The sequence below is a fragment of the Anarrhichthys ocellatus genome, unplaced genomic scaffold (assembly GCF_004355925.1).
Source record: "Anarrhichthys ocellatus isolate YVR2014 unplaced genomic scaffold, GSC_Weel_1.0 scaffold27, whole genome shotgun sequence".
In the NCBI taxonomy this organism is placed as follows: Eukaryota; Metazoa; Chordata; class Actinopteri; order Perciformes; family Anarhichadidae; genus Anarrhichthys; species Anarrhichthys ocellatus.
This window is the reverse complement of record NW_022280057.1, coordinates 4,246,543-4,272,905: the sequence shown is the minus strand read 5'-3', so window position 1 is coordinate 4,272,905 and position 26,363 is coordinate 4,246,543. Positions and strand designations below refer to the sequence as shown.

Sequence of the window (26,363 nt, the reverse complement as noted above, 5' to 3'; positions counted from 1 at the left end):
TTCAATTTCCACTTTGACTTCTTCTCTGGAAATGATTTATCAAAAGTCAACACTACATTAGTTATATGATAATCATTGAATAATCATACCAAATCAAAGTGCCATTTTACTTACAGCACGAGTTAATAGATTTGTAAGATATACTTTATTTTTCACTGTTGACTCCAAAAACAGGTGAAAAAAGAGTTCCCCTCTCTCTCGCTCTCTCTCTTAAGCAGAGATATTGATCATATTGAACAACCGCCAAGCCACTTGTTCGTGTGGTATTTGCCTTTCTTAGTGCTAATCATTGAAACTGAATTGCACTGTTCCAACAAGAATCCAGAGTAGGCCGATTGAAATGAAACAGAGAGATCCTTTAAGCCCATTCAACTATATCTCTGTTTTCTACTAACCCCGCTTCATCTCAGTCCAGACCCCCCTAATCTGCAGCATTAAATTCCCATCTCTTAACATTCAAATATCACAGTATTCTCAGCCTGAAAGATGATATGATACTGTCTTATGAAGGCCATTGGGAAATGGCCAGGGATATGGCTTTGCCTCATTTTACATCTCTTTCTGTGTTTTATTTTTCCATCTTATTCTCTCCATCCTTTCTTCTTGTTTTTACTAGTCCTGGGTCAGTATGTCCCTGACCTAAACAAATAATTGGGAAGCTAAAGGCACACATGGGCCCATGGGATATCTGAGAGTCTTATAAACAGAATCAAATGCCAGCTTGTGTTTGGCCTCCTCACTGCTGTTCAGCAGTCATGACGATTCATTATTCCCTTTCAAACCTACAGAGAGATTTCTTGATCCTAATCCCCTCATGTGGCTAAAAAGTTGAATTACTATTGGATTTGTGTCCATTTAAGATGGCTCTTTCTCATAATAAGCCTTAAGGGAAAAAAGCAATTGGAATTCGTCAAAGCTGTGAGAAGTTGACTCTGGCAGCATAGACTTGTCCTTCCGTACCCTTCCCTGCTTCCTTTTCCTGCTTTCTCTGAGCAACTTTAAATAAATTCCCCCACCCAGACGTATAAATGAAAGTAAGCATCTTCGAGCCGTCAGCTCCCATTCTTCGCTGCTCCCCACTGTTTCGGGATTCCTTGAACGTTCACGCGGTCGCTCATAGCTTGAAGGTCGCAGGAGTCCATTCGGAGTTTAAATATGTGTTTCATCTTATTCAGAGCTAACGCTTTGAAAGTGAATACCTGACAACCCATTACAGACATTTTTGTTGTATATTTATTTTCATGTTGAATCGGTAGCAGGGGAACTCTTGTGTACTACAAAGCCAAAATGAACAAATGGACTGCTTTTGGTAGCGAGATACAGACTAAAAAGTGTTAACATTTTAGCTAGTTTTAAGTGTCCCTATTGGTCTCATTAATTGGGCTTCAGCCAGAGGGTTATAAGACAAGCGTGACTCCCCGTTTGTTATACCCCGCTACAATTGGTTGGTCTCAAGCGCTCTGCCCTATGGAATATTATCCTCAGACAAAAACCCTGTTTCCCAGAAGGCTTGTGTTACTGACACATCCAGATTCTGAAAAGCCTCTTGTTAACAACAGCTGTAAAGCGAGCTTGTTCTATTCTATTGCTCTTTCTCGGGGTTAATCTCCCCCTCTTTCTCTCCCTTTCATTTCTGTTTCTCTTAATGGCTTGTTGTGCATGGGAGAGGATCCCGCATTAATTAAAAAGAAAAAAAAGACTTTGAAGTTGGATACTTTGCCTTAGGGCATTCTGTTCCAGTTTTTTTGTTGTGGCGGTGGTTGAATTTTTGTTGTTACATCATCGCACCGACCCAGAGATTCAGCCACTGGACGATGTCATCTTATTTGGGAAGCAATGCCGTGCAGTTTAAACCCCCTGTGTACATTTGTTCCCTATATCCAAGCACTTCTTAATATTTAGGAGAGAGCTTTTGCCTGCCCGATGTGTGGAACACTCTCACTGTCTCACTTTTGTTGCGATTACATTCTTGAACTTGAATTTGACCTCAGATAAAAATCCTTTAATGTTCCTGTGGCAGAGTAACAAAGAGCTTAGCCCATGCCTCAGGTTGAGGAGTAACACATTACACTGTAATTGGATTACCGTAATATGATATCACAAATTGCTAATTTGTCACAGTTACTACTGACGCACAAGATTTCTTTTCAAAAATCCATCATTGGCTTGTTGGATTTCACGTAAACATGGGTATTTGGGTTTACACCTTATAGACACAAATAATTGTATTTCCGTTTGATGCAATGCTGTGTCACTTCATGATTCAGCAGTAACGTGAATCAATCTACAGACTCTGTGAACAGTGATGGCTTGGGATTCAAACTGTGACAGCAGTCGAATGTGTGTTCAGTAAAACCTTCATCATACGCAAGTGTTCTGGAGAAAATAGTATCTTTTTTTTTCCCACAATCCTTCTCTCCGGTCTCGGTAGCTACTGCAATATAAATAGGGATCAGTCCTTTTTTAGTTTCAAAGAGAGATGGGATCATCTGTAAAGGAATGAGACCCAGGACCCCCTCAACACAATGAAGTCATATGAGGGGGTGGCGATCTAACCCAAGATGATGGGCTGTCAGCAGCTGCAGTTGTAGCTGTGCCAAGACGGACTGACAAAGGACTGAAGTAGCAAGGCACAGAGCGAAGGAGGAGACAGATAGCCAGGTTAGAGGGAGATGTACTGTAGAAAAGAGAGGAAGGTAGAGAGTGACAGAAAGACAGACAATGAGGGGAAAAGAGAGCTGCAGCAGAGACAGAAGACTGAATCAAAGGGCAGGCCAGACTGGAGCTGGTCTGCCAAGCTGCCCCTCTCAGCACGGGACTCATGCCCATTTAAATCCCATCAACCCCCTCCATCTCTGTGGCACTCTCTCTGTTCACTCTCATGACATGCCACGTCCAAAGCTGAATCAGTGAATGAATGATATTACCTTATGCAAAGAGCCCTCCCTATACCCAGCAAGCCCCATCATGTGCCTCAAGCAACTGAAATGCAATTCGTCACTCATTTCTACTTGCCCTTTACTCCATTTAGGGGTTCCTCTGCTCTCCCTTCTCTCACTCCTCCGTCTCCCTCCATCTCTTTTATCTCTCGCTGTCTCCTTAATTGTGTGCCTTATTGTATTTATCACCCTGTCTTCCTACTTTGCCTGCCAGTATCGGTTGAGCAGTCTCAAATTATCAAAATATAGCCCTGAAATGAAAGTTGAAGTTGCGCCCATGGTTGGAAGTTTAACATTCACATGGTTATAAAGTTTACTGAGTGGAGATTTAATTTATTATTTTTGAAAGTTATGTTACAGCTCATGATGCTATAATGACTTTCTGTTTAAATAGTTTATAGTTATAAATAGTTTGTATGGTGCTACAGATATTTCCGAGCAACCGATTTATACATTTCAGGTCTTTACCAGTTATGACATGACGTTTGAATGATTCAGTAAATCAGTAAACTAGCTTGTAGTTACAAAGAACTAAGGAGGGACTTCACACACCATGTGGTGAAACCTAATATTGATGTTCTTTTCACGTTCCAAACAGTTGCCATAGCTGCTCTGATGATGATTTTGACAGAACAAGCCATCGCATCATGTTCCTGATTGTCACCATCCATCCAACACTTGCTGGCACCCTCTTCCACCCTTCACACCCTTTTCTGCCTCCATTTCTTCCGTCATCCCTGTTTTTCTTCCCTCTCTCTATCTCTGAGTGGTTCTAGCTGTCTTTGATGTCTGTTGTGTGTTTTAATGAGTTTGTTATTGACGGTTGCTCTCCCCCCCCCCCCCCCCCCTCTCTCTCTCTCTGCCACTCATCCTGCCTGCCGGGCTGAAGCCACAGGAGTGCCAAGCAGAAACTTATCAACCCACACACACACACACACACACACACACACACACACACAACAGACATTTTGTGGTCACTTGTAGAACAGATACACACAAACAAGGTTTAGTGGCTTTATTCATCTACATGTGCAAGTACAAGCAGATGTCATCTGCATACACAGAGAAATACGGATATTGTGTATCTCAAATTTATAAATGCAGACACACCTGCTGAGTCACACACATAAAGACGGACTGAAACACACACACACACACACACGTATGTATGTATGTTGAGGACGGAGGAGTTTGCCTCACTGCAGTCTCATGGGAGGCAGCTGTGTACTGATGTATTAATCATCTTTGTCTCCAGCTTGCTAATTAATGACCCATCTGTCCCCTCTCACTGATGTTCCACTTGAAACTCCCTCACACACAAACACACTCACGCAGGGCTGCGACACAACAAACGCACAAGTTCCAGTGATGTATCTCCAGCTCCAGACACTGTGAGCCCCATTCTCGTCTGCATTCATGTAGAAGACCATAAGAAGAGTGTCTGTGGCAGCTTTATCAGGGAGGAGTTCTCCTCTTCAGTTGTGTTTAGGTGGCGGACATTGTGCGTTCAGGCTTGTCTGTGTGTGTGTGTGTGTGTGTGTGTGTGTGTGTGTGTGTGTTTATGTGTGCACTTATGCAAGTGTATGTGTGTGTTTGTAGGCTTATCAGGTGAGCCCGGGCAGAGTGTCAGATGCGGTAATGGAGGCTTCAAAGACAAGTGCTGCGGTGAGTTCCCTGGCTGCCTTTTTCCCCACAACCCCCCCTACCCGAGCGCTGCATAGAGGCAGACAGGCACACAGGTAGACACCTGGATGGATAGGGAAGGGATGCAGGGAGGGAGATAAACAGGCAGATAAATAATTAAGTGGGTGCAAAGTCAAACCGACAACAAGCAGACAGAGTAAATCAGGCTGAGCGTCAGGCAGAGGAGATATTGGAAAGCAGGCAAACAGACAGACAGACAGTCAGTCAGCAATGTGGCCAGGTGCTTTCTCAGCCCATCTCCCTTTCACCTGCATGAGTAGAGCTACTTCAAACGCCCGCCGCTTGTCTGCTGCTTTGTTCTACTGTTTCCTTTGCAGCTGTGGTTGTTGTTGTTGTTTTGATGCCCATCGTCGTCGCCGCCATCGTTGATTTGCTTCCTTTTGAACGGCAGTTCTATTTCTGTCTCGCTACTTGCCTGTTTACATTTCCATCTTTTGTGCTGTTTATGTGTTTGAGTGAATTAATTTTTTTGTGTGTGTTTTGTTTTGCATTTGACAAACAGCCACAGTTAACGGATAGTAACTGAGTGTTTGATCATTAAAAGGTGGAGGTTGATCATATGGTTGTTTTTGTGGCTGTAAAGTAAAGTATGATGAGGTCAGGCAGTTAAATCATCATATTAGACAGTATGTTAGCTAATAAAACAGAAAACAATAAAATAAACAATGAATTTCATGGTGGGATTTACTAGCCAATAGTATATTTTGCTTCAAATGCCGATTTCAAGGTATTGACTTGTCAATGTAACTTTGATATTTACTCAGCTATAGAAATAATTTCAATGTGTTTTAATAGCAGTCTGTTGTGCCTCAAAGCATTTGGACCAATTTACTGAACTATTTGAAATGTCCAGTTGCAAAGTCTTCTTTTTTGCTTGGATTTCATTTGCTATAAGGTAACCCTCAGGACATGATAAAAGGAGGCAAAAGTAGTTCAGTATTGTATTATTTCGTGTTCATGTCCCTGGAAAGATATCTTAATAGTGACCATTTATCTAGTATCACAAGACTAAATCTTTTCTGTGTTGTAGCTGACCCCCAACAATATGTAAATTGATTATTTGTAATAATAATGTTATCCGTGAGTTCCTTTTCATGTAATTTGGTTTTCAATGCAGTATTAGAATAGCACTAAGGTTAGGACTTAAACACTTACAATCCTTTTGCTTTTCTTTGTAACTGTATGTATAAAATGTATGAGTGTATGAACATATGAGTTGCTACTTATTGGGTATGATGTTGATAACATGGCACTGATACCACAGACTTCACCAAAACATCACATACTATGGCATGCTGCCGCCAGATTTGAACGATTGTTGTCTTATTTAATGTTTGTTTAATGAAAAAACCCAATTGCATGGTGATAAATTATAATAGGTAATCTATCAGGTGTCTTAAACTGAATGTTGAAAATATAAATACACAATAACATTGAGGCATCCATACCCTGACTTGTGAATGCACATTCTGTACACTCTGTATGTACTAATGACCGTCCTTGACTCTCTGTTCCGCCTTCCTCCCGACAGCAAACCCTGGAGAACAACCTGACCAACCTGGTGAAGAGGAACAGCGAGCTGGAGAACCAAATGGCAAAGCTCATCCAGATCTGTCAACAGGTCGAGGTATGCAACATGTCGTTGTGTTTGTGTCCTCTGATGCCATGCTCCTTACGCTGTGTCTCTGAATCTGGAACATTTCTGATTGAAGAAGCACAGTGGTAGAAATTGGACTTTCATTTATTTATTACTCGCTTGCTTGCTTTCCTTTTTTCTCTCTCACGCCTCCTGGATAATGGTTGTGGTTTGTGCCAGCAACGAAATGAACGCTCCGAGCGCTACTGATCAAATATTGATTAGTCTCAGGACTAAAAGTGAATTTCAGTTCCCTATCATGGGTTCATTAAAGGTCAGCAGTGCAGCACTGTTTTCAGACAATTTATATCAAATACTTATTACTTGGAAGCCAAAAAGACGAGCAGATACAACAATAATGACTTAAAAGTATCTTTAAAATCTCCTTTATCTTCCATCTCTTTATATTTACAATCACTGGGATGTGTTTGTGCAGCATGATCTTGTTATCTGTCACTTGATCCAGTGACTGACGCAATGCACTGCCATGAAATGAAAACACCAGATACCATTTACGCTCTCAGTGGCCTCTTGTACTTTGCCGACGGTAGCTCTCCAGATAATCTGACTCAAACCATGACTCAAGAACAAAGGATGAGCTGGAGCAGCTCTCGGCAACCATCCACCCTCGAGCTGTGTAAAGGGGCAGTTATGTAATTCAGACAACTTCAAACATTGGAATGACCACTAGACCACTACCAAAAGCACTTCTTTATCTCCTATTACCGATGCCAGCAGCGTAATATGATGCTTTGTGTGTTCAAGGTTATTGTCCCAACTGTGTAATCCAGTGAGCTTTGGTTCTCATGCATCTTCCTGTGTTGAATATGATTTTTAGGATGAATTACAACACTCAAGAGTTGAAGTCCCGCTGGAGCCACTCATACAGGAAATGTTCGCTCCCACATTTAAAGCAGATAAGATTATCTGTCAAATGGCGTTTATCTTCACAAGCCGGCAATGTTTCACAGCTCAGCCGCTTTGATTTAGCAACAACCTTGAAGGACTGTTTGCACTCACAAGCCACTCACAACCCAATACCTGTCTGCAGAATGCTGTACCTCAGCCAATCTTGTCACTGCTGACCTCTCCCATTTGGGCTGCTGCTGTGATTTAATGGAGGTACCGAGTGAATCCAGCCAGAGAGTACTAATGCTTAGCCAGCAAGTGTTGTCTGCACTGCATCGCTAACATGTTTACGCACAAACACACACACACACACACATATACAGAAAAGAGCATACTTTCTGTCTCAACGCTCTGGCTGTTAATAAACGCCATCATTTCTTTGTGAGAGTCGAGATTAATAGCCACAGAGGACAAATGCGCTTCGGTGCCGCCATCACTCTGTGTGCGGTTCATTTGTTATTAGCGGGCCTGACTCCATTTTCTCTGAGTCACTCTGACGTCCACGAGCAACAACTCATGCAGCTCGCTCACCCAATCAAAATTAAATGATCGCTGAGTGATTCATTAAGTACAGACAAACAGTTCGTCAACAATGCATGGAGAGAGAAAAAGAAGTCTCTCTTCATATTGTCTCTGTCTGCATACTAATGTTGTGCCACCGCCAACAACATCAGCGGAATCTCATCACTTATTCATCAAAAGTAAATAAAGTGCAATAGCATGGATGGGGGTGGGGGGGGACATGCTCCATTGACTCTTAAGCAAATTATGAAACGTAACTATATACTGTATGTTCCCTCCCTGTCGCACCCATTGAGAACTATTGTCCTGAGTGTTGTCAATGTCAAGAGGCTGATTCAATTATTGACATGAGGAATTCAATTAAGTGCTATTTTCAGGTGAGTTCATATTAATGTGGCTCTTTAGAGGAGGGGAGAGGAAAGTGGAGAGGAGGACAAATGAGAGGAAGAAAGAGGGACATGAAAGGGAAAGTGCAGGATTGAGAGGGCAAGCAGAGGAAAAGGAAAAGGACGAAGCAAGTGCTAGCGTGACAACCAATGATCTCTTTGACCGAAACAGACACAGGCGCCGTGCGGAAGAAAACGCTAAGCAATAATGCAATATAGCACAGACAGGGAATTTTAAAAAAAAGAGTGTGTGTGCACAAAGTAAGAAAGCTCTGAAGGGCTTTGAGCATGACCTGGTTTCCTCTCCTCCTTGTTTGCATCATATTGTATTGGTGCCGAAGATATGATCAAACATAGTGTGAGTCAGCTTTCAGTGTGTCAGCGCACACAGCAGCGATGCATCCCTGCTCTCCTGGGGATCTCTTCAGGGAGATTTCTTCTCTTCAGTCTAAGGAAAGATGACTTGATGATGTGTTTCTTTCTTGGGAGGCCTCCCACCTTATCGCATCATTTGTTGTGGGATTGTTAATTCTCTTGCTGCGCTTAATGACATTCAGAATGTCATGAGTGTTCTGCTTTCTTTAAAAAAGGAGGAAAATGGCATGATCCTTGAGCTTTTGCAATGATTGTTGTTGAGCTAACATTCACTGTTATCCATTCAATGCCAGATAGCTGGCTGGATATTAATAGACAGCAGAGCAGAGACACTCAGTGAGGCTGTTTGGCAAAGAGCATTTCCCCCGAGAACCACTTTGATATTGAATATGTTGATACAATGGCAACTGAAACTCAATGTAGAGCCAAAGTAAAAGCTGAGATGATACCCTCAAGCATGTCCCATGTTACCTGCATGTTGTTTATCTCAATTACACATTTTCAAGCTGTCTTAATACAAAATATGTTCAGAAAATATTTTTTTTAAATTCTAGTGTAATATTTGTTTGCAAAATCTTTGTCTAATTTTCTTTCTTTCCTCTGTCACAACAATCAGCTCACCTTTATTGTGTGCATCTATTACTTCACTTTCATGGCCCGATTGCTTATATTTTCAAATTTGCAAACATTTTATATTATGTTCCGCTATTTTGTGGAAATGTAAGTTTTTCCCCTCTTATTCAAATGGTCATCTCACCATTTGCACTTTTATAATATTCTTTTGCCATTGTACAAGTTTTGAGCAGACTCAAAACTTTATTTCCCAGGACTCCTCTTCTTCCTCTTTCATACTTACATAACACTTCCTTAAAGGCTTGTGCACTTGAGAACTTTGTCACTGTTCTGAAGTTTTTGACTTTGTGTTCCCTCTTCTCTGAATGTGTTTTGACAATGTGTTTTGTCTTTTCATCTTTCTCTGTCCCACTTTATCTCAGTCTTACTCTCTGTTTGTGGGTCGACTACCCTCCTGAAGCTCGGCTTGTGTTGTGATGAGGGGTGTTTTCTGGCGGCTTCTTAATGAGGGCTTTCCCTCATGATTGTTGATTGCCTAGCTCACATACTGTATCTTAAGGTAGGGAACATCCAGACACAACTAGTATCGAGTTAGTATTGGTTGAGAAAGTGGTCAAAGCAGCAGCCGTTTTTTTACAACCCCTAGAATTGTTTTGCCAGGTGGGAGGAAATAAATTAGCTCACTAATAAAGCTGTAAGTGTGTGCGTATTAGGCCTGATGGAAAAAGGGAAGATTCACATCAAACAGAAGCCCACTGGGTTTAATTCTCAGACATGTATGTCTACTGATTAAACATTGAGCTGTAAGTCGTTAGCCAGAGCTGTCTAGGTTTATGTACACTGAAGCTGATCCCACTGTGTGCAGAATATCAATGAGCTGTGTGGAGATGGCTGTAATGCCGCCTAATCCTTTGTATCAGGTCTCATCCCGCCTCTCTTTACCTTTCTACCGGAGCATCAGTGAGATCGAAGAGTCCGCTGGTGTTGTTTGTCTTTCTCATAGTTCCAAAGCCATTTGCAGTTCCACTTTCAGGCGAAGACGAGGACATCAATACAGCGGGATAATGGCATATACTGAAATAAAATTCCTGCCTTTATGCAGTTGTTATTGTTTGTGCCTTAACCCGATGGCCACACCATGTTTTCATTCGTGAAATGATATACTTCTCCGATTTTGTGTTAAGTGCTTATGTTAATGTTTCTTCTTTTCATCTGTCGAGTCCATTCATTTTAGTGAAAGAGCTTCAGTGCTTTAAGCCATATGCTAATGTCAGCATGCTAACACACTCAAGTTTAGCAGGTAGGCCTCTAATGTTTACCAAGTACACCATCTTAGTTAAGCATTTTGCCACGATAACATTTTATACTTAGCACTGAACATGAACTAAGACTGAGGCAGATGGGACGGATTAACATTTGGACTGCGAGATTAAAGTCAGAGGATCTTCAAAGCCTTTAGTCAGGGAACTATGAATGTCTGTTCAAGATTATTGTTCCAATTTATCAAGTAGATGTTGAGATCTGTGACTTGACTGTGGCGCTAGAGGACAAGTCAGGGGATCACTAACATCATTATCTTCTGAGCCCCATGACTGTGTGTACAAATTTCAAGGCAATCCATCTAATAGTTTTTGAGATATTTCAGTTGGATCAAAGTGGTGCAGAGCAATACTGCCATCAGCTAGTGTGCTAAAAAGACTGCAACACAATCAATTCACCACTTCAACAGGACTGTCTAGATTTATCTCCAAACTCATATATCATATATTATCATATGCCGATTAATAGTTGATTAATGTTGTATAAGTAAATGTGGTTGGCATATAAAAGTTTACGCACACACACTTTGTAGGCTTAAAAAGCCTTAATTCAAATTCATTACCAGTGAAGCATTTCCATTCATCACCTGTTTCCGACATAACGTCCATAATATATGTCTCGCAGTTTCTTTTACGCGATGCATAAAGCCGCTCTTCTTTGTTTTAAAGCCAGGTGCCACACTGGTGTCATAAATCTCTGGGAACTATCCTCGTATCTGTGGACAGCATCAGAGATAAAGCTGTCAGACTGAATCCTGCCATCTTTCTGAGAAGATCGTCTCTGAGAGACAGAGACGGAGGGGGTGGAGGGGTCTTCTCAGTAAAGCAGACAGAAAGGGAACCAGAGGTATAATAGGAAGAAGTGGAAAAAAGTAAAGTGGGATAGGAGGCAGGAGAGGCTGATTGGAGAGGAATGAGCACACAATTGATTCAAGATGTGAAGGTTTTGGTGTCAGCAAGAGGTTAACAGCTGTTCCGAACCCGGACCAGTCCTCACTTATTATGAATGGGAGCCTCTTTGGCTAGAGTGGGTCATTTTGGGAGCCGTCCATTGTTCAATTGTCTGTGCTTGTTGTCTGCAATTGATACCCCGGATGTCGACATTCTGAAGTTTGTGGGTGTGATGTAGGCTAGGGCAAATGTCTTGCAATATTCTTACATACCACAATATCGCAAATGTTTGCAAAAGCACATCTGAATATAATAATGTCTTCAATGTGTTATACTGTGTTTTCACTGTAGTTTTTTTATTACAGTTTGCTTGGAATCATTAATTTACAGTATTAACAGTATAACAATATTTTGTAAAACACTATACAACAACATCATATGCGAGCAAATGTAAATTCATGTCAACTCCTGCAATAAAGTTTGAAACAATGTTTTCAGAAACATATTTGAGTGTACTGTTTAGCTTTAAAAATGAGAAACCTTTCTCCGGCCCTGGGGGTGGTGCTTGGTTTCGGCTCGACTGATTTCAACATCGCGTCCGTGTCACAAACGTTCTAATTTTTACAACTTAACAGTACACTAAAACATGTTTCTGAGGAAAAAGGCAATGCAGTAACTGAATCTTCATTCATATTTGACCAGCGCTGCTTAGTTTGATCGGAGTTTACAAGCAGTGACTGACACCGGATGTCCCATTATGTGTGAACTTGTCTGACTGTCTCAGAGTTGCCATGTGTTAGAGGTGACATTCCTAGGCTGCCGTTGTCCTCTTAAACTCTTCCTTTAAAAAACCTGCAAAATATAAAGATATTACACACTGTCTACGATCTGTATCTGCTCATTCCAACACCTCCTTGGACCTGCAAAATGCATACACTGAAGGAAATATTCATACTGAGCGCTTTTATTCTTGGTTTACCATTTTTAAAAATGTATTATATGACACGTAGACATTTTGTGAATCGTTGTATACTCCTGCCATAGTTGGTATGTGTGTATGGAAACTTTTGGAACAAAATAAATGTGTGTGAGTTTGAACAATGCTTGTTAACGCAACATCAGTTTGTAAAGATTCACAGTTTAAGAAGATACATTTGGATTCGTTATGTCAGGGTGGGCGGAGGATTTATTATTGTTTGCCAGGGTCTGGGATCTTTTTATGGTGTTGCAACTCTTGAGCAAAAACACATAGCTTTATAACGACTGAATGCAATTTGCTGAATCATTAAAACTCACAATTCAGTTAATCTTTCCGGAGTCAACAGATTTTTTTGCAAAACCGCGAAATAGTGAGAGATTACGATGTTAATCAGAATATCAGGGGAGCTCAAAACCTTCCCCCTCATTTGGACTTCAGCCCACCTCTGTGTGATCGACAACATCCGAATGTGTCCGCTTGGCCCAACACATCAGTCACGTCATTACTCGCTGAAACAGCGCAGACTGGGTGTTGAATGGTGGCTGTCAGTCATTTGAAGGCAGAAGACAAATGTAGCCGCATGGTTCATTTTATTTCATTTCAGCTTGTAATACAGTACTTGGTGTACAAATATGGGCGATAAATTTAATCTTGACATAGTGCTGGAACTGAACTCTAACTAATGATGTATGGGAGCATATGGGCTCAGTGTAACCCTTCTGTGAGAGAATGAGAGTTGGAAGATGTGGTGAGGGTTTGTAATGAACATTTCATTTAATGATTCTGCTGTCAGATTGCAATCTGTGGGCTACATTGTGTCATAATTGTCTAGATGGGCTTATTTAATACTATTCAGTCGCTTGTTATGTCTGCATCTCCTTACTGAGTGTAATTATGGCTGCTGATGATAAGACATTTTCTATTATGGCCAAGAATGGGGTGCACTCGGATGTCCACTGCATTAACGTCAACAAAGCTTTGTGCTCAAACATACTCAAAATTGATGGACAAGTCACATTTTTCACATTAAGATGTCCGCCATATCATCTGCCCAGATAATTGTTAATTCGTTGCTGTTGTTTACATTCCTCCTGATGCAACTTTAGAAAACGCACTACAGAAATGCACTACTGTCTTTGTTTTGTTTTGTTTGTCATGTTTTTCTTGTGTAGCAAATGGGCTGCAACTGCATGGATGAATACAACTGCCATAAAAAATATGAAGATATGAAATGGCAATCCCAATTAATTTAAGAAATATCTTAATCATAAATATCATCAAACAGTAAGATACCTGTGTTCTACTTTCTGGTATTTTAAATGAGCACACTGGTTTTAGCTTTTCTTCAGTCCATCTCAGACAGTCTTTAAGCTGATTTTTACAACCGTCCTGATCGCAGGAACAGCTGGAAATATCTTTGACACTGAAAGAGTTTTCAACCTTGCTGTGGTTGTTTTGCGCATACTCCAATAATAGACCCACAGTATGGTTTAACGTGGAGTTGGCACTGTGATTTCAGAGCACCCGCAGAGGAGCCTGATGAATAGGGAGATGAGCAGTTTGTGACAGTGTTTGTGTAGCAGGGAGTGGATAACAATGTCAGGAGCTGGCAGAGGAGGAGGAGGAGGTTTTGAGTGAGGTGAAACAGGAGGAGGACGGAGATGAAGATTGTTTCCGTAACTCTAAGCTGCCAAGTAGCTCAGTTGTAATTCACAATGATCCTGGACGGCTGCATTTATCCTGCTTAAGTACTAACCTGCAGTCATAAGATTGCTCTTCGCGGAATTAATTGTGTGTGTGTGTGTGTGTGTGTGTGTGTGTGTGTGTGTGTGTGTGTGAATAAAGAGGCTTAAGTGGATCGGCGCATTGTAATGAGCAATAAGCTTTGTGGAGTGATGAGGTGAACTTTGTTGTTGGGTAAGTAGTTTGATAGTCTGCAGCGTGACAGAAAGTCACAACCCAGTGAAATGTAAGAATGAGGGACTGTTCAAAAGGAGATGAATCGTTCTCTGGACATATATGAGAATGCACTGACCTAAATTGAATTAACTTGTTTTTATCCGTAAAAAGTATAGAGACAAAATCCACAGGTGGTAAAACTATTTATAATAATATAAACAAAACTCCTCTATGAGAAACTATAACTACAGAAGAGTTGCAATAAAGCAGAAGTCAACTCTTTTATTTATTCATAGTTTACAGAAAACTTCTTCAATGTCATTGCGACCCATTTACTCTTTCTTCATTCTCACAGCTAGTTATTAAGAAGTGCCTCCAAATCCACAATGAAGAGACTTTCTTAGATCTTCTGCCTGTTTTCCAGAACCTTTCAGCACAAACGTGTGTGTCTTTATTGTCCCACTGCTGGTGTGATCTTTAATTTAAATGTAACTTAAAAATTGTCGAACCCGGGCAGAGCAGTGAAAGGGTCTCTCCTCACAAAGCATTCGCGGCTGTACTACTGTATAATGTTTGCCAGCTCAGCAGTACTCTATGCGACAGTCAGTGCACTGCAGAAAACACTCACCAGTGCTTTTGTGGCAATAAACACGATAGAACTATTGAAGCAGATGAAGCAGCAGTGCTGTTGTAAAGGCCACCGTTGATGGTGAGCCTCTATTGGATTTTTTTCATGGAATTCCTCCTCCTAGATACTTCAGAAGCTGCCAGTTTGAGTGAAAGCGCCCCGCAGTCACCGCGCTGGGTTGCAGAGTATGTTCTGGAGTAAGTCTGTGATTTCTCCAATGTTCTGAAGTGGCTCCCGTAGACAAAATAATGGTGACTCCTGTCACCACTGTGGAGGAGATGCACTTGCAGTCTGTGTAAATTTGTGGCAACTTTACATCAGTTTACAAGAACATAGTGTACAGTTATGTGGAGATCATGATGAAAGTACAGCTCCTGGAGCAAACAAAGCAGTGATACGGTTTCTGTCTGTGTGACGTGCGGAGATACGTTTTTATCTCATTCAGAAGAGAAATTTGGTTTTGAATTCACAAGTTGGTGTTTGCTGACCTTAACATTAAATCTGCTGGTGAAACAGCCCCCCCCCTAATTTGGTGTAGTTATAATTGTATTTCACAACTGGCAAAACTGTTGGTAGCAGTTCAGCAGACACCCTTAGTGTATAACACGCACCCACACAGTGTTTGTTGAAGTTGCTGGCTGTTCATACAGTGTTAGCCTGAGATGGTGAGCTAATGATGAGTTGCCTTGGCAACTTTGCTCCTAAAATAATCACAGAATCTATTAAATCGGCGTGGTGTACACAAAAGTGAATTAACGAGTGTCTGCACAGGCCCTTTTCGGGAGCTTTTTTTAATGAAGAGTCAAATATTCCAACAATCCTCAACATATTTCTTGTTCATAATGAGTGAAATAAACATGTTTTTAGAAAAGAATATAGTAAGATGGTAGTATTTCATACAAGGACAATACATGATTTAAATTCAGCAGCAAGAAACAGAACATTTTAGAGAATGACACATTATTTTATGAAATTTCTTGTCACCTTCAATGCCCACTAGATGGATGACTGTGGAGCAAGCAGTGTATCTACTGTATGCATTGCAAGGCTCCTTGGATCAGTGTTTGCTCTGTAATGTAAAATTATTTATTGTCTTTCCAGTGACAACTAAAGATTTGGAAATCACTTATCTCGAGAGATAGCAAGTTAGTTCTAATCCAGGAGCACATCTTGTTAGCTTTGCTTTGTGTGCAGAATGCACAGTGACATGGACAAAACAAATGATGCTCTCTACATGTAAGTGATCATATGGATCAGTCATGGCTGCCAATCCAGAAATCTGACAAAGCTCCCTACAAACAGAGAAGCATTATGTTCACATGTGTTTGCTTCTGTCTCTAGGTAAACACAGCCATGCATGAATCCAAGCTTTTGGAGGAGTGTGATGAGCTCGTGGAGATCATCCGCCAGAGAAAACAGGTCATCGCTGTGAAGATCAAAGAATCCAAGGTAAAAGATTCTCAGGATGCATTCATACCTTTTTTTTTTCAGCTTTTGGCTCGAGAGAGATTTTACTACAGGAATATTTAAAGTCGTCTGGAATTATGACGATGGGTGGTTTCAGTAAGTTAAAGCTACATCCACTGATTTTAGCCATAAAGGGGCATTAAGACTAAATGTAAATGAATGTAATTGCGGTTTTAGATTTATAACAGCAGGATGTTGGGTTTATTGAATTGACTTTGTTTCATTCAGAGTACGTCAGTTCACAGTTCCGTCTCACTGCCATTTGAAGCAGCCAAATTGACAATTACATATTTAAGAAACTCAGCTCTGGGTCACAGTCCGCTGGCAGAGAAACAGTTTGTTTTTTTTAACTTCTGCACAAGAGATTGAATAAGAGAGCAGAAGCGCCGTGTGAAGGAATATATTCATCCAGGTCTCTCAAAGATGTTATTTTTAAAAGGCTGCCTCTGTAGTTGCCCGCTTGTTTACCCAAACACACATCACATGGACGCTTGAGGAGAGATGGAAAAGATGAGCGAGGAAAAAGAGAGCAGCAATAGGCCTCTTCCACACGTAGGCAGCCAACCTTAATGTGTGTGGAAAGTATCTGAGGTGGCAGCAAAGACTGTTGCTGCAGGACTTAGTGTACGTTTGTGTGGATGTGTGTGTGTGTGTGTGTGTGTGTGGACTGCACACGTGCCCGTGTGGTTATGGGTGGTTTGTTGCCCTTTGAGCACCAAGGGTTTCAGGACAGAGGCAAACTGTAAATCTCACCCTCCCAGAGGTGAGGTTTTAAGTGCTTGTGGAAGATCCTCTGAGACAGCAAAAGAGCTTTGTCGAAAGATGAAAGATTTCCAAACTCTAAACACAAGGACTGAAGTAGGTTTGTGTGGGGTGTCCGCAGTGACCTCCGACAAAGAGCAAGGCTTGTTCTCTTGAGAGTCTGGGTCTGTAAAAGGCTGTCTAGTAGAGGGTAGAGGAGTGATATGTAGGAGACGGAGGACAGAGGGAAGTACACATGGAACACTAGAGGAGCGCTGGATTGATGTCAGCAGATGATGTGTTCATATTTAAATCTGTTTAAGGGTCAAGAAAGATATATGAAATACACCTTCAGTAATTCAAATAATCACGGCTGTGTTAAAAGGGATGTTTGCCTTGAGAGGAGACCACTCAGGTCAACTAAACGTAGGTTGTTTTAGGCATTTCCCCCAAACGAAAAAACATTTTTCTTTTCTGTTAAGAACAGTGTCGGAAAGGAAAGTGTTCAGAGGTGACTCTGCAACAGAATAACAGGATTATGCCGGCGTGATCATGGTGAGCAGAGCTGTGCAAGGTGCTCCTATTTTCTCTCCGAGGAGACTCGGCAGTCATGCCTAATCTCTCCCTGCCCAAACAAGACACACACACCATTCCCATGTTCTGGTGTGTGCAAGAGCGTCTCTATCACGTGACTCTGCTTGTCCTCCAGCCTTCTCTGCTACTCATTCGGAAAACTATTTTAACTCCTTTTGAGCCTTGAGGATTAACAACTCAAGTCTGTTTTCTCAAAAACTGATGTTATTAGTGTAACAACAGCAGGTATTTGTTTGAATAAATAAAACAGTACTGACCCTTTTTGTGGCTCTGCCAATTACGACTGCTGCGTCTCAAAAGGAATGGCAGAAGTAGCGTGACGATGTTATGACACCAGAATCCTCTTTGGGTGGAGGTTGTGGTCGATGGTTGGGTTTACAAAGCATGTGACTTTGACTGCTGTTCACATCCAGCTTCCTGCTTTCATTCAAGATGTCTTTCCTGAAAACTACTTTAAAGGAATAGTTTGACATTTTTTGTCTTCTTGTCGAGGGTTTGATGAGAATGATTGCTACACGTATCCATACAGTACATACACAGTAAATGTATACTGGAGCCAGCAGATGGTTAGCTGAGCTTAGTAGAGAACGAGCGTAGAGTTTAGAAAGACCGGAAACAGGGGGGAAACAACTTAAGTTTGCTACTGCTTATCTGAGCAAAGTTAGCTTCACACAAATACATTTTGTGAGCACAGAGCTCACATTATCCATTGAGCGCTAATAATAACGTTCTAAATATAATTTGTGTGCTTGCAAAATATATTTTTCTGTCCTCAAAAACGTTCCACCGTCCCAACATTTAAGCTGAGATTAATTTTTCAACTTCAGATGAGTGTGTCTTTACAGGAGGTGAGACGCTCACACACACACACACACACACACACACACACAGAACCTGCCGTATAGTCCATTACTCTGAGAGAGAGAGAGGGAGTAATCATCGCTAAAATTGTTTTTAACACATGTTGCAGAATAATAACACATCCATTAAACCCGTCTCGCCTCTCGTCTCCGTGCGGTCAGCAACCTGCTCAAATGTTGTTTTTAGGGACAAGAGATTAGGACGGACTTAGTGGAAGAGCAGCGAAGACATCAATTGAAAAATCCATTAAGTCGGCAGCTAAGAGGCTTCTGAGCAGCACCAGCAGTAGGAAGTGCACATTATATACAGTTTTGATTCTTTGAGAGCTTTTGATGACAAGCTCTGAACCGAATGCCACCCAGTGTTTTTTTTAATATGTTTTTTGTTTGCATAATTCACGGCCTGCAAACAAAGAATGTGTTGCTGATAATATAAATGACTAATTCTTTAAGGGCACTCATCATTTTATATGTTTCTGCTCTTTTTTGTTTAGCTTTAGTGTTCAGAGATTCAAGTTGTTAGCTGTTACTAGAAGTGTACTTTTTAAGACAATAAAGCAACTTTACCTCACCGTTTGCCATTTATAAAGTTCAACAAGGGTTTTTATTTAATCATCATTGCTGAGAGGCTCTCCATGCTGAGGCTGGTATTAAATTATCGGCTCACCTTTCGTTGACAGTCTCCAGGCTCACAAGCAGTCTGCGTTGTTTCCTGTGGAGAGTTATATAAAACTAAGTTCATTTGAGGAATCAGGACATGAGCCATAATAAAGATAAATGGATTACTCTAACTCAAATGAGCATGCGGTGGCTTCCTTATGCTCATTCGATAATCATAGAACAGAACATTACAAAACCCTGTGTGCTTATGATTGTGTATAAAGAGTCTGAACCCTGACCTGACTGGTGATCTCATCGTCAGCATTTTGCTCACAGAAATACACATTTATGACTCATTATATCAGATAATTGGCCTTATAGTTGGCCTTGCTTCAACTATGACCGAGCCAGCAGGACTTTGTCCTGTCCGCTGCATTCTTGGTGTTTGTCACTGTGTTTTCCTGTCTATGACCCTGCATGTCTATGAGCGTTCTCCTATAGGTCATCTAGAGGTTTATTATTGAGTGCATGACAGCCGTTAAAAGGTGATAGAACAGGCAGATTTATGAGACGTTTATTTGGAGCATGTGTTACATTTTTTGCTCCATTTTTCCTCCTTTCATCAGTTCCTCTCATAAGCTGTTATAATGCCCTGTGCTCACTGTTTCTACGTGTTAAATTAATTGCACATAAGTTAAAGATTCATCTGACAAGATAGTGTCGAACACATTCAATATCTATCCAAAATTCCTGCAGAGGCGTTGTGTTTTTTTTTTAGTGTTGTAATAAAAATCGCAATAGCCTGCAGTATGGTAACTTGTTGGTTTCACCTAGTAGGTGTCATCTCAGGGTCTGCTACAAATTCAGACTTCAGAATTTTAGAGCAATTTGGCAAAAAAGCTTAATCATACTTTCTGGAAGTACAAGAACGTATTTATGGATTGGTGTCACAATGATGAATGCCTCATATAGAGACCAACAGTCCGCTCACCAAAACAGGCTCCTTCCAGGCCTCAGACTGAGCAAATGATTATAATAGGTGTGTCGTAACATAGCAACATGGTGTGTGTTTCTGATTTTGTTCCAGGTGATGAAACTGCGTAAGTTGGCTCAGCAGATTGCAAACTGTCGCCAGTGTCTGGAGCGCTCCAGTGCCCTCATCACACAAGCCGAACAGAGCTTGAAGGAGAACGACCACGCCCGCTTCCTCCAGACTGCCCGAAGTGTAGCAGAAAGGTGGGTTACCTAGTGTATAGACACACACGTCTGCACACACACACACGCAGTAAAGGGAGAAAAAGTGATGGAGTGGATGGTAAACTTTGATTACATCGGTGGTTGTTTGGAGGTAATATTGAAATTTCCAGTTTTTACACTGTTATTGGTGATAGATCTGATCATATGCACTTAGAAAGTGTCAAAAAAAGACACGAGACACATGAATAAATGCAGTGGTAAGCCACACAAATCGCAAAGTCCTACAGTGAGTTTGCCTTTTTGTTTCCATGAAATCCAATCTTGGAAAGTAATGCAGCTGGTGAAAAAAGCATTATATCAACCTCATTAGCTCCTGCGATCCATGCCAGGCCTCTGGTGAAAACCATCTATCTTTTAAGTGGCCAGCTATGTGGTTTCTCTTTCCACCTGCATACTTCTGTAATACCTTCATCCCCTGCTGCCTCCGCAGGCTGGAAGCTTTCTCACTTATTCTCTCACACAGACAAAGCTCGGTGCAAAATCTGTAGCTAGCGTAGCATCTTTTTATTTGGCCCGGATTCTTTTCCAGCGCCTGGCTGGGCGCTTTATTGACCGGCTGGCTTCTCTTCTCTGAGGAACAAAAGGCTCAAAGCAGAAGTAGGCACAAGTTTCCACAAAGCTGCACAGACCACAGAGTCATTGTGTCAATGTGTGTCTGGTATTAATGGATCTCAGGGTTAACAGACACAGACAGGTTGCAGACACTTCAGTTTGATGCTGTGCACATTTCTATATTGTTTCTATTTTATATTCTATTCCTCCATATTTTTGTTCCCTTTTTTTCCACCTCATCGTTTCTCACACACTGCTACTGTCTGACACCTCTCCCCTCTTGTCACCTCGCCTCCTTCACCTCTCTCCTCACATTTGTTCACCTCTGCATCACCTTTCATCGTTTCCTGCTCGTCCCCGCTTTTCCTCCTCTGCCTCCTCACCTCTCTGTCGTTCCCCTGACATTTCCATTCCTCGCTCCCGTGTCCTGACCGCTCTTTAGGGTTGCCATGGCGACAGCCTCCTCCCAGGTACTCATTCCTGACGTCAACCTGAATGAGGCGTTTGACAACTTTGCCCTTGACTTTTCTCGAGAGAAGAAGATTCTGGAGGGACTAGATTACCTAACGGGTAAGAGCTGCGTCAGTTTGGGTGCGATGGACACCTACAGTACATGAATGCATGCAAGCTAAAACATATTTATAACTATTTAGATCTCTTATTACTTATTATATTACTATATTTGAAATTGTAGTTTCTGCTCCGGTGCACCTAACTTTACTAATCTTGAGGTGACAGAATTACTTCTGTATTAAATCAGATTATAACCATTATTATTATGATGATGTACAACTATTGCTTTGCTATAAATCATGTTGTTGTTTCCTCATCGTGTAGCTCCCAACCCACCATCCATAAGAGACGAGCTGTGCACCGCCTCCCATGACACCATCACTGTTCACTGGACGTCCGAGGACGAGTTCAGCGTCACCTCCTACGAGCTGCAGTACACCATCTACACCGGCCAGACAAATTTCATCAGTGAGTCTCGTGCACATACACACACAAGTATGGTATCAAAGAAAATCAGAGCCGTGCTGCAGATCACATGCACTCATTATCTGAGCCAAGGAGGAAGTTCATGTTCAATTGTGTTTCAGCAATAGCCAGGGGATTTCTGTTAGATTTTTTAATCAAGGGTTGGCCAAGCGGGATTAAATACTCTGTTGACCTGTGTTTAAATACCTTAATATTTTAGTTGATGTAGAATTGGAAAACTGGCAGAAATATTTGATTTGCTTTTGATGTTGTGTATGAAGGAAGTAATTAATTGAAATGTCAAACTGGCTATTTAGAGCTTTCAAAGAAACACAATACAATCCAGTTGCCTTTTGGAGGCCTCTAACATGGAGGCTTCTGCTATATCATTAGAGCAAAATACCTGCATGGTAGCTTCAAACGCTAGAGATCAATGGATCTCTCCGGCATAAAGAGTGTTTTAATCATCAATAGTGTTTTATCAAATGGAAATTTGAAGAGCTTTTAAAGTGAGATTGTGTAACTTTTGAAAGAGGACACAACACAAATAAAACACAATCTTGCTCGGGGGTTTCAGTGCTCGAGCTTCACTGGTTTTGGGATGGCCAGTAGCTTATTTTTGTAAGATTCAAATTGACATTACTGAGTCAGTTTTCTGACTTTATGACTCTTTCCTATTTGTGGTGCAGTTATGTTACATTTTAGCGTTCATCAATGTACTGTAATTGTAATTGTCCATTGAAAGCAGGTTTAGGACATGTTCTGAGCCTCTTCTGACACAGATGCAATCTAAAAGAAACACGCCGTGCACACTGACCTCTCTGCCGTTAAATAGAGAACTAAACTGGGGCACCAAATTACTTGTCCTATTTTCATATTTTTCATATTTTATACAAACTGTGTTGCATAACCTAGATTTTCTGTCCAACTTTAGTCTTTCTCTGCCATGCTTGTATTTATAGAGATAGAGCTGAGTTATCAATACTTCTTGTTCCAAAAATAGGACGTACAGTACATATCATGAAGGAATGCTTTGAAAAGATTCACTATTTAGTATCTGGTTTTTCTTTAAACGGTGTGAAAAGTCTGCAGAAAAAAAGATGAGAATGTAAAATCACTGCTGCCCTCTTTTGGCCGCGTCCATTGCTCCCTGTACCAAAGCTTATCTTTGTTTCAGGCTTGTAAAGATATCACGATTTATATTCAGGATACTGTACTTTGGATCTGCTAGTAGAGTCGAATTCTCTCAAATGTGTTCTTACATTGTCTAATTTGCCTCATTAATCCTTATTTAACACTGCCATGGTAAATGTCTGTCTATGCTTCCTTTGTTGCATACTTAAACATGCACCATAGAAAGCTGCAATCATTGTCATTTTTAGGAGCAAGTTATGAGTCTTCAGTACAGAAATGTGGATCCATTATCGCTACCATGTGTCTGTATATGCGGCCCTTATTGTTTTGGCTCATAACTCCAGAACGAGAGGCTCAGAACATGTCCTAAATTCACGGGTTAAAGTTAAACCTACCCCCATGGTCACAAATAGTTGTGCTTGAATACAGTTTGGCCTGTTTTCCATCATACTTATAAAATGTTATCCATTATTCCCCATATTCTATGTTATACCAGTATATTTGTGTGCAATTGAAGCCAACTTTAGACGCACATTCAAATGATCTATGTAGTCATGGGCCTTACTCTCTTGAAATTAATTCAAAGTTCTAATATTCCTGCACACAAATTACATATTTATCAAAACTCTTGGCCCCATTAGCTAATCGGTATTAAAGCTGATTGTCTATCACCTGTACATAAATGAAGGGAAAGAAAGGTCACCGTGGAGGAGGAGAGGAAGGGGTGAACAGGTGAGAATCCGAGTGGATAATGGTTATACAGGGGAGGTGAGAATTACCACTTACTACGATGAGAAGGATATGATTGATGCACATAACCGTGAATGTGCACACACACCTGTGCCTCTCCACTTTAATCCTTTCATCGTCTCTTCTCCTCTCCTCCTCTCTGTGTAGCCTGACATTTCTCCATCTAACCATGCAACTCAAGTGCCCCAACAATTTGAAACATCAGGATACATTTCAGCTGTGATAGACTGAGTGACTCAGATATTCAGCAGTGTGCTGCCACAGAGTCCTCCGAGATTCACAGGAGAAACTGAGAAAGAGAGAAACCCATTTAGCCTGGCACACCACTCGAGTTTTTACCACAGCATTTATCTCAAACTTTGCGTGGCTAAATGCTCCCACTTGAGCGCCATCCGTTCTCTCTTTTTTTTTTTCTTCTCCTGGCCTCATCCTCAGCCTTGCCTCTCCCATGAGGAGGGTCGCCTCTGCAGGATCATCCAAGCACAGCAGCAGAAAATAGAATCAGCAAGTAAAACCAAATACCATGGAGAAAAGTAAGCTGCGTTAGAAAGCCAAATATGACTGCAAGTAAAGATGTCTGCACTGTAATAGTGGAGCTGCTACCTGTCTAGTGGTGTTGACCCATTTGTTTATCTGCCAGACAACATCCCCAACTCTCCACTTATTCTGTACATCCACTCCGCGGACAATATTTGTTTTTCTTTTTTTCTCTTCCTCATGCTCACTCACTCAGACACATCATACTCAGACATTAAAACAGAAAAGCAGAGTGTAATTGCTGATTATTTGACTGATACAGATTTATTCCAATGCTTGTATTGATCCAAGGGTTCATTTTAGCATGCACATTTTATCGTTTGACATTTTGGGAAATATGTTTATACGCTCACAGTCACAGTTATGTCACTTCGCCCGGCCAAGAAATAGTCCAGCACATAAGCCCTGCATCTTATTTTGTCTGGACTAAACAAACATGTTAGTTAGTGAGCTTTAGTGGTGCTGGAAGGAGGATTATGTTACCTTTGGACAGAGGCAAACTACCTTTATTCCCCTGCTTACAGTCTTTATGTTGCGCTAACCTAATACTTTACTGAATGAATTTTAGATATTTAGACTATGTAGGAAATGCTGTCACTGTTTTGCATGGAAAAACAACAGACTGATGTAACAGCATCATCATCATGGCTCCAGGTGAAAGGTCTTCCCATGTTACACCCACAGAACCATTGTTGGCTCTACAGCCTCTTTGTTTCTTTTGAATGCCTCTCCTCATTGTCCTATAAACTAACAAGATTAAGAAGCCAAATAGCCTCACTATCTCCATACGCATCAGTTTTCCTGCATCGCTCAGCTGATTCTGGACCAATAGAAGTCAATATCCATGTTCCCTCCTCTCTCTTTTCCAGTTTCTATTGCCAATTCATGATTTCTTTTCGGCAGGCCTGTGTGTTAACCACACTAGCAATACCTCTGCCTGCTGGTTTCATCCATCTTTCATGTGTATTCATATGCACTTTGCCTGCGGTGAAGTGTTAATGTGATTATCACAGGTGAGAGCAGTAGCGCAGTGGGCGTTAGGAAAGCCCAGAGTTTGGTATAAATCTCTGTTTCTCGACAGGGCATCTTTCAGAGTATCAGCTGGATCGATGTTTTAGCAGAGTTTGATGAAACGTTGATGAGGGTTCAATCTTTGCGGGAAACTAGTGAAACAACAGAGAGCATTTTAAAGCTACTGTATGTGAAGGCACCAAGAGATATGCTGGGGATGCATAATATTGCTTTTATTTATGCACAGCTGCTCACATACACACACACACACACACACACAGTAACCGTTAACTCTATATTGCATCATCAACGACAAACCCTCCTGCAGTCCGAGGATACTTTGTGTTTCTGTTCCCTTCTCGTCCGCAGACACAAACAGACGCACACACACACAATACTGTACATGCACACTCACACTTGATATCTGGATGCAAGACACAAGCCGATCTATTTCCCCGTTTCCTCCTTTTTTTACGACACATTCAGTAACTGCTCCACCACACTTTGAAGTCACAATTCTCTCCGAAGCAGCACCACTCGGTTAGTGTCAGAAAGCCCTTTTTCAGTGGTACAAGTAGCAGTAGCAGCATTGCTGTGTTCTGACCTAATTTGATTTTGCAAAAAGGGAGAGGTGCTACGGAGATCAAAAGCTTTAAAAATGGAAAGCGGCGTGAAGTCCTTCTCCCTCGTCTTTTCCCTGTATCTCTTTTCGAAAGCCCACATAGCATTGTAGCATGCCTCATTTCTACAGGAAGTGGCTAAAATGACAGGTGGGAGGCACAATTTTTACAAAAAGGGACAGCTGTCCCAGTAGAACGACATACTTGTTTTCTTTTGTGAGGATTTCACAGTGGATGCGTATGTGTGCGAGCAGGCTGAAATAAGAATGCGGATGAATCTGCTGGCCATCTCTGGATACAAAACGGATTGTGTAAATGCAAGGTGTAAAGAAGCTGCTCTAAACCTCCCCTCTCTCTCATCTTAAAGGAAGATGAAAGCCCTCTACGTTGTTTTCTTTGCCAGAGAAAAGCTTGTGGAAGTCGGCAGATATGTAAAGACACAGCCTTCACTTTGACTTTAACAGTCCCCTCCCCTCATTCATTCTTAACGGCGCCTCACTTT

At 41.3% G+C, this 26,363-nt stretch overlaps 1 protein-coding gene across 3 annotated transcripts in view; it reads left to right on the top strand.

The window, feature by feature from the left end:
- mid2 (midline 2) overlaps positions 1-26,363 on the top strand; it is a 132,332-nt gene that overhangs the window by 87,078 nt on the left and 18,891 nt on the right. For 2 of the 3 annotated variants that reach the window (XM_031862709.1, XM_031862710.1), the window contains 6 exons: positions 4,539-4,604; positions 6,175-6,270; positions 16,102-16,209; positions 20,110-20,258; positions 21,274-21,401; positions 21,669-21,812. In XM_031862709.1, the coding sequence (XP_031718569.1) occupies positions 4,539-4,604; positions 6,175-6,270; positions 16,102-16,209; positions 20,110-20,258; positions 21,274-21,401; positions 21,669-21,812 (691 nt within the window). The remainder of the gene's footprint in view (positions 1-4,538; positions 4,605-6,174; positions 6,271-16,101; positions 16,210-20,109; positions 20,259-21,273; positions 21,402-21,668; positions 21,813-26,363) is intronic. The other variant, XM_031862711.1, reaches the window with a different exon arrangement.